Here is a 9,499-nt window from a genome sequence, read left to right as displayed (position 1 = left end):
TTTTTTTTTTTTTTTTTTTTTTTTTTTTTTTTTTTTTTTTTTTTTTAAATTTAGTCTTAATAGTACTTAGCGCAAAGTGTGTAACATCTAGGGATTCCATCGGCTCAACCTTCTTCCTTATGTTTTTTTTACCTATGAACGATCATTGTCGACACCGATCTCCTGTGCCCTCGTTCTGATCAAATGTCACCATTGCACCATCGTTGTCCATCGATTTTGATGCCTCAATTTTGGTATTCTCTCTCTTGTGATCATCGTTTCGATTGTTGATCATTGTACCTCTCATCTCTCTCTTGTGATCATCTTGTACCTCTCATCTTGCTATCGTGGTCTTCTTTTGGTTCATCTCTCTCTTGTGATCATCTTGTACCTCTCATCTTGCTATCGTGGTCTTCTTTTGGTTAAATTTTATAAAAAATTAAAGTTTATTAGTGTAACCTTGAACAATATATGATTGGTAACAAGTGAATCGTGTTCAAGAAATAACTTTAAATGTCTTATCTCAATAATAACTTTAAAGTTTTACTATTGGGCACGAGATTTACTTGACTTTTCCTCCTAAAATCAAGAATAGGTCTAAATGAGTTCTAGCCGTGACGATACATTGTGTTCCCTACACTCCCTAAATAGGATTTGTTTAGTAGAACTTGAGTAGATAACTTGTGAACAATGGGCTCATGAACCTAGGGGGCAGTGAGTTAGCCATTGGAAATGCCCCATCAACACAAAGAAACTAAAACGGAGCGCCTTAATATCCTGCCAAGAACTGATTTAATGCCATCTATAACATCAAATATTGAATAAGTAAAAGGAGGAATTTTCTAAAGAGAAACAATGCGTCTGTGAAGAAACTGTTCATCACACTCATCCTCCTCATCATCTGACACAATAGTTTCGTTCCCTGGTACCTCTAACCTTCCTCCCATACAAAATGATGGCCCCAAACTCTCTGTTTCAATGAAATCACCCTTCAATCTCTCCTCAAATCTCTGCTCACTCACGTTGAGAAACCAGTTCAATGAACATCTGATCCCCTTCCTCTGCACCCTCTCATACCTCGGTTTTATTCTCGATTCCAAACTATACGTAAAATATTCCGGGAACTCCACAAGCTCCTTAATTGGCCTACCCATCTCCGACTTGAAGAAGTAGTAACTGTTTTTCATGAGTTCCACCCGACAAGCGACCAGCTGGGGACATTTCACAACCATCTTAGCTACATCAGAGGAGGGTATACCACGCCCGAGAAGGAACTCTACTGGTTTCATTATCACGTGTTGGTGAAGGCAGAGTATCTGTGGCATTTTTTCAATCACTTGTGCAAACCCTGCAGGATCAATCTTGAGCTTTAGGTCAAAGAAGAATTGCTGAGCAGACAACTTAGCTTTCAAAGGCAACCCAAGAATTTGTGGATAGTGTGCAATTACTGAAGGAAGCAGCTCCTTTCTAATCCCAAAGCTTAGCAAGCAATCGATATTGGGTCTCACAGTCTCTTCGAGATCGTAACCGAGTATGTATGCTCGCTTCTCAAGCATTCTTGCTACTATCTTCTTTGGCAAACCTAACGAAACAATAAAATCAACAAGGGGTTTGATCATGGTTCCAACTCTCATCGCCAAAAAGTACGGGTACTGTGTGACCATTGGTCCGATATCTCTCGGGTTAACACCTATACTCACAAGATATGCAACAGATGTACTCATTGTCCCTTCAAGCTTGTATCCCAGAAGCTCAGGGTGCTTCTGGAGGACATATCCAATATCTTCTTTCTCCACATCGAGTCCACGAAGAAGTTTAACGACAGGAGCAAGCTCTACAATGACACTGGCGTGCAAGACCTGAGGATAATTCTTAATAAATTCTCCAAGTTTCGGCCTCGGAATCCCAATTTTCTCCAAGTAACCTAGAACGGGTATCATATTTTTTCGAACACTACAGCCTAGCATTAAGGGGAACTCGTTAATGTCATCGATTGTCAATCCTAACTTCTGAAGAAACTCAACACGCTCTCTCATGACTTCAACTGTAGAAGGAAGCTCTAAGTGCTCTAATTCATCAGGAACAATTCCCAAACTCTTCAAGTAGTCACAGATTATGACTCGGGACACAAGCTTTTCTTTGCGCCCTTGAACAGCTCCCCAGGTGACTGTAGGCATCTCATATTCATGAAGTTTGGAGGATTGAGTCGAATACAGTACGCTTAAAGGTAAAACCCTACAAAAGCTTTGAATGAGCGATTGGTGTGCGCATGGATTCAGGAAGGATTTGGTGATCTTGGGGCAGAATAAGCCCAAATTCTCGTAAATATGATGGGAAATACCCAAAACCAAAGAGAACTTTGCAGATTTTCTTGGCCTCAGAAATGACAATGCAGTCATTTGAATCAAAACTGCCAAAAAGAGAGATCAAACAGCGTCAATCAGTCAGAGAAGCTCCATAGAATCTTGCCAATCTCCAATTAGAGAGCTGTAAGAGCAAGGAACATAATAAACCCTAATACTACATTTACTCGCATAATCTCCCAATCTTCAAAAAGCTTAATTCGTAAGATCAAGGTTTACAGGTGATTATCGATGGTTAAAGAGCAGTATAGTTCTCATGAATTCAATCGCAGAGGAAACGAAAAGCATTAAAAACCTAAAGATGGACGACGATGAGAGTGTAACTATCGAATCCTAAACAACACAAGAATCAAGAAATGAAGTGTGAGTGCAAGCCAGCCAGTTCGCCTGAGAGACGGAGAGGGAGACATACCAGTATCCCTTCGGCAGGAGGAACGGCGAGCAGTGAACGGCGGCGGGCGATGGGATGGCAGGGGGCGACTCTCTGCTGAGAATTAAATGCACAACTTTATATTCCAATGCATTTGCTTCCATAGATTACACATTTTTATAACCCAAATTTGAATTCACTTCTAAATGCATTTACAATTTTTATTTTATTATATTGTTGAAAAAAAAAAAAAAACACTTTCATTTTTCATACTCTCATCGCCATCAACCTCGACCCCGACCTCCATTTATCTAATTATACGCGATCGGGTTCAAAACTTTGGTAACAATAATGAGGTATTACGTATGATTATGAATACTCTGTTAATATGAAAAGTTCTTAATGTTAGTTCTCCAATAGATTGACCTAGACTAATACCTACGACTTCTCCCAACTTGACCGGGTCCCCATGAGTAGGACTTCGTTCATAACGTAATCCATAGATCCGAGATATACTCTTACAAGTAAAGAGAGTCTGAATAGATACCGGTTATGTTCGATTGATAAGTTCAATACCAATATTTGTTTATGATTATTTTATTTATTTTATATATAAGTTTTGAAGTTTTTCTTACGATTTAGTGTTACACATGTGATAATAAGCTTAGATAGAGGTTTTCATATCGTTGCGGTTGGTATCAGAGCTTAAGATTATGGATATTGTAAGTTGTAAGTGTCTCTATGACCTATCAAGATCACAGGTATGCCTAATTATCAAAATGCTAGTAGTTTTAAATATTTCATAGTTCAATTTTATATAAGTTCATTGTCTAGGATATCCCACTCACGTCTCCACATAAATGATTTCGATCAAATCATTTATAACGATTATAAAGTGGGTCGTATTAATAATGTTATTAGGATAACGTACCCATCCTTATTCATATATTATAGACCGCTTAGGTTGTTGCTCGAACATGATCATCCTGTGTGTCAACAACATATTGTTCAAGATTACACTAGTAACCTTCGATTTTTCATAAAAAAGGATAATATTAAATTGTATAATAAAATAATCAAAATTGTTATTATAGATGAAAATTTGGTACTTCCAGAAAATGTATTCTTTAGCAAATATGTTCATTAGACTAGTTAGAGTACAAATTGAGGTACAAGACCTATTGTTTTAGTATTTTAAGGGCTCAATTGGAAATCTAAAATATATGCTTATTGTCACAGTCTTGTTCATGGCCGCATGCCTGTGACACACTGAAACCTTTACCTTATATCGTTTTCCTTTACTGCTTTCATGATGTATAATTTTCTTCTTGTTTTTTCTAAGTGTATGACATTTCGGTAGAATCATGTCTATGCTTGGTAGACATGAAATGCTCTAGAATATATTATAGGGGTGTGACTAGTTGTCAACTCCTCTCCTGATTTTGTATGAGCGTTTGGCGAAATCACGTCTAGGTCTGTCAGACCTGAATCGCCTCAAAATGTACTATAGGAGGATGCGACTAGTTGTCAAATTCTCTCTACCCGAAAAGTTATATGCTAATTAAGTCGTGGTGTACCGCACAATTATAACATTTGTTGCCAAGAAAATGGAGATTGTGATCGTTGGTATTAGAGCCTAGTTGGCTCAAAAAGTGATTTGATAGACATGGCTACAACCAAATAGTTGAATAAGTTCCACATCGATCGACTAGTCGACATAGAATAACGAATGCAATACTTGCGGGAAGTCTCTGGCAGTATTCAGTATCTAGACTAGTGGGGGACGGAACTCTCTAACAAGACCTTCGCCGTTGATACAATAATAGATCAGTTAGATGAGTTGCCCATTCAGGAACTATTGTATCAAATAGACGACCTAGAAGCTAAAATCACAAAGATTGGTGGTTTCGAACAAGGAGATAGCTCGATAAGATTTGCTAGCCTGATTGAGGAGCGAGTCGATGGCTTAGACAGCTCCCAAAAGGCAATGTTTTATATGATTATTGAGTTATCTAAAGATGTAAAGGTACTCTTGACGTGGTCAAGACAGAAATAGCGGATATAAGCAATAGAGTGAATGTCGCTGTAAGGGCAGTGGAAAATCAAACCCCCAGATGGAGAACAACGCGACCCAACAAGGTCAAAGTTTTGGAACCCAAGTCCTTCTCTAGGGCTTGAGATGCCAAGGTCCTAGAGAACTACATCTTCGACCTTGAATAGTACTTTTAAGCAACAGACACGGAGACCGAAGAAGAAAAGGTCACCTTGGCTACCATGCATCTAGCTGAAGATGCAATATTATGTTGACAGTCGAAGTACTTAGATATCCAAAAGGGTCGATGCACAATAAGCACTTGGGATAGGCTAAAACAGGAACTTCGATCTCAATTCTTTCCAAGAAATGTCTAGATCTTGGCCACAAGGAAGTTGCGAGATCTCAAACACATAGGGAGTATCCATGAGTATGTCAAACAAATCTCGGTACTCATGTTAGACATCTAACAGATGTCCGAGCTAGATAAGATCTTCCAGTTCACAGAAGGACTAAAGACATGCGCGAAATCCAAACTATATGAACAAAACATAGAAGACCTCTCCACGACCTATGCTACGCTCGAACAACTGTTTGATCTCAGCAAGAAACAGTACCAAGATGCAAGGCAAAGCCAAACCTCCTCGAGCAGAGGCAATCGCAACCATGCTTCCAATCCACCCAGAATGGGAAGAGGAGAATAAATCGAGAGTAGAAGGGGGAGAACAAAGACAACCCCAACAAGAGACTATAGTCGTAAGTAGGGGGTCCTACAATCAGAACCACCTCAATCGGCCACCTCCTTCCAGTTTCCTATGTAGAGGGAACCATAATGTATATGAGTGTCCAAAGAAGGCGTCACTCTAAGCGTTCTAAGCCGCTCTAGACGTAGACTCAGAGGCGAAGCCAGAGAGTGAAGAAGCCGAAAAAGCGCTGAATATAGAAACCCCTTGTATGGGAGCCTTAAAGTTCCTATCCGCACTTCAAAAGGAGATAGGGGTGTCAAAAGAACCAATAAAAAAAATGTCTCATGTATGTAGAAGCATGTGCGAACCAAAATTGGTCAAGAGTACGATGGTCAATTCGGGAGCCACCCATAACTTCATGACCGAGACTAAAGCAAATTGGCTATACATTAGGTGGCATCGAGACTCAGGGAAGATGAAGGTCGTCAACTCTGGGGCCCTACTGATCCTTGGAATCGTGAGGAAAATTACCCTCAAGTTGTGAACATGGAGCAGTCAAGTGAACTTTGTAATCATCAAAATGGATGACTTCGATATGGTGCTTGGGATGGAATTCTTACTAGAACCCAAAATGATCCTCATGCCTTTGGCCAAATGCTTAGTCATAATAGGATCCACCCCTATCGTTGTCCAGACAAACATCAAAAAGCCCAACAGAATCAAGATGATATCGGTGCTCTAATTGCAACGAGATCTTGCACACAACAAACTCATGTGCATGGCCATCCTTGTAGTTGAAACTAAAGAGACAGATTAATTTGTGCCCCTAGAAATACAGCGGGTACTAGAAGAGTATCATAAAGCAATACCAAAGAGTTTACCAAAGACCTACCTCTCAATGGGGCATAGACCACAAGATCGAACTGATGTCTAGGTCGAAACCCTTGGCAAAGAATGCTTATAGAATGGCTCCACCTGAGTTAGCAGAGATGTGAAAACAACTGAATGAACTACTTACTGTCGGGTTTATTGGACCTGCAAAAGCTCCCTATGAATCCCCAATGTTGTTTCAAAAGAAGAAAGATGGGAGTCTCTGCCTATGCATAGACTAACGCCTCTTGGACAAAATTATCGTCAGAAACAAGTAGCCTCTTCCCATCACCACCAACCTGTTTGATCGACTACATGGTGTGAAGTACTTCTCGAAACTTGACCTAAGGTTGAGGACTTCCAAGTCTGGATTGCTGAAAGAGATGAGCCCAAAACGACTTCTGTCACTAGATATAGGGCCTTCAAATTTCTGGGCATGCCCTTTGGTTTGACTAATGCTCTTGTCACATTCTGTACATTAATGAACCAAGTCTTCCACGAGTACCTCGGTAAATTCGTGGTAGTCTACTTGGATGACATAGTGGTTTACAGCTCCACCATGGAAGAGCATCAAAACCATCTGCGGTTAGTCTTTAAGAAGTTAAGAGAACACCAACTATATGTGAAGAGGGAAAAATGTCATTCGCGCAACATCGAATCAACTTTCTCGGACACGTAATCGAAGCAGGCAAGGTGAGCATGGAAGAAGAGAAAGTCGAGGTCATCAAGGACTGGAAGACACCCTCTTCAATGACGAAAGTGCGCTCATTTCTTGGATTAGCCAATTATTACCGGCGATTCGTTGAAGGATTCTCGAAGTACGCAGATCCCCTAACTGAACTACTAAAGAAGGGAAAAAAGTGGAGTTGGACTCCACGTTATCAAGAAGCCTTCAGCAACTTAAAGAAGGCCATGATGAATGGGCCAGTTCCAGGAATTGTCGACGTTACAAAGCCTTTGAAGTTGAGAGACAGATGCGTCAAATTTTGCCCATGGAGGCATCCTATTGCAAGATGGACACCCCATAGCATACGAAAGTCAGAAGCTGAATTAGATAGAAAGAAGGTATGCAGCTTCTAAAAATAAATGCGGGCAATAGTCCACTATTTATGAGCTTAGAGACAATACCAACTCGGACAACAATTTTATCTGCCACTTATTTAACCAACCCAAGTTATCATTGAAACAAGCACGTTGGCAAGAATGTGTGGCAGAATTTGATTTTCAATTTGAACACAAGCCAGGTAAGGCGAACGAAGCTACGGATGCCATAAGATCGAGCATTTCAATAAAGTTATTATTGTTGTTTATTCAGTAAAGATTGTTATTGAATAAAGTGAACTTTACGATCATTAATCTAAATCCAATAAACTAAGAACACTCTGGCTATAGTATGATTACTTGAACCATACGTAGAGGCATAAGAGTGGATCAAGTTCAAGTATATAGTCAAAATGATCTATAGTATAAGGATAAGACTGAGTACCTTATTCTAGGGACACTATGGATGCGGCCCACTTTTGTATATGATATAAACAATGTGATCACTAAATTGTACATGTGGAGACATGTGAGTGGGGGCGTCCAATGCAATGAGTATTGCATAAGATCGGACCATGAAGAAAACCACTCTCACTTTATAATGTCGTTTACTGTTGAGACTGATTTTCTTTTCATTCGATAACCTAGGTAACTCGGTTTTAATCCTGAGCTAACCATGAACTCTTGTTTATTCAGAATTATCCTTAGATTTACATGGGTGAGAGTGGCTCTAGTTCGCCGACTCAATAGGCCTCCCATTTCAGGGGTAAGACTGGGTGAATGGCTGGGGACATGGGGTGCAAGATGGAATTCACTCCTACCCACATTTAGGGATAGAAGAGAGGTAGTTCCCTTAAGCACTGACTCCAGGTCTTGAATAAGGGGCCCCACCCTCTCATTGGCCTGAGAGGGATTCGGTTTACTAGTTGGACCACAAACCAATTGTTCATTAGAGGATCAGTGAGACATAAGGAACAAGAAGTAACTTCAGGGGTAAAACGGTAAATTGACCCAGCTCTAGTTACGAACAACTTGTGAAGGATCAACTTATTAATCATGGTTATATCAAATGGACAGAAATATATCTATAGTGAGGGGAGTGCAACTACTAGGCTATAGTGGAGTGTCCTAGTAGTTAACGAATGTTGGTTAACAAGGTTAATGAGTTTAGCTGGTTAATCTTGGATCGTTGGAGCCCATGATCTATAGGTCCATTAGGTCCCTCTGCTAGCTCATATCGGACTAAACCATAGAACAGTGTGACGAGTGAGTTCAAAGTGTTCGAATTCAAATTAGGGAATATGCGTTACATATATACGATATATTTAACCGCATTTTTGTTTTATTTATGAATTAAACAAAAAGAGAAAATCTGAGATATTTAAATAAGATTTAAATATCTTAATCAATTATGTGTCGGAATTGATTGAGATTGGCATTTGAATTAATATTAAATATTAATTAAATAGTTTAATTAATCATTTAATGTTACTTTAATTTGAAATTCATTATTGAAATTAATTGTTGAATTAAAATGAAGAAAGTCAAAATATTGACTTCATGGAAAAATTCATGTTAGTGGAGTTTTGAGGTGTCAAAATTTGGTTAAACCAAATTTGCATGCTTGCCAAATAAACCCCACAAATTTGAGTAGAATTTTGAGTCTCAAAATTTGGTTAACTCAAACATGCATGCTTGCCACATAATCCCAAACATTTGAGTGGAATTTTAAGTGTCAAAATTTGGTGATCTCAAATTTGCATGAACATGCAAACATGACTCTTTAAATAGAGTGATCATGGTACATGAAAGTTCTTCTTCTTCTCGGTGAAAAACCTTGAGAAAAACCTCTCACAAACACTCTCTTCACATATACAGAATCCCTCCCAAGTTTAGTCACTCACTGGATTCCACAATCCCGTTCTAAGGCCGGAGGATAGTGGAGAAGACACTAGTGGTGGTTCGAAACCGGTTCGTGAGGAAAAAGAAGTTTGAACTACAAAAGGCCGGAGGATAGTAGAGAAGACACTAGTGGTGGTTTGAAACCGGTTCGTGAGGAAAAAGGAGTTTGAACTACAAAAGGTTAATATCTAAACTCATTAAGTTTTAATACTTATGAACATGCTAGTTATTTACTATAATTGATGTTCTAAAAGTG

At 39.3% G+C, this 9,499-nt stretch overlaps 1 protein-coding gene across 1 annotated transcript; it reads right to left on the bottom strand.

The window, feature by feature from the left end:
• Positions 1-749: 749 nt before the first annotated feature.
• Positions 750-2,883, bottom strand: LOC111436975 (transcription termination factor MTERF4, chloroplastic). Its single transcript, XM_023074797.1, has 2 exons — positions 2,755-2,883; positions 750-2,389 (listed from the first exon to the last, which is right to left on the bottom strand). The coding sequence occupies exon 2, from the start codon at positions 2,376-2,378 to the stop codon at positions 822-824; it is 1,557 nt and encodes a 518-aa protein (XP_022930565.1). The 5' UTR covers positions 2,379-2,389; positions 2,755-2,883; the 3' UTR covers positions 750-821.
• Positions 2,884-9,499: the final 6,616 nt, after the last annotated feature.

Source organism: Cucurbita moschata, unplaced genomic scaffold (genome assembly GCF_002738365.1).
Source record: "Cucurbita moschata cultivar Rifu unplaced genomic scaffold, Cmos_1.0 Cmo_Scf00061, whole genome shotgun sequence".
In the NCBI taxonomy this organism is placed as follows: domain Eukaryota; kingdom Viridiplantae; phylum Streptophyta; class Magnoliopsida; order Cucurbitales; family Cucurbitaceae; genus Cucurbita; species Cucurbita moschata.
The sequence above is the reverse complement of the archived record's forward strand: the minus strand, read 5'-3'. Positions and strand labels throughout refer to the sequence as shown.

What these genes read in the sequence shown, in the direction of transcription:
- LOC111436975 (XM_023074797.1), bottom strand. Translation starts at nt 2,378, where the DNA reads ATGACTGCATTGTCATTTCTGAGGCCAAGAAAATCTGCAAAGTTCTCT.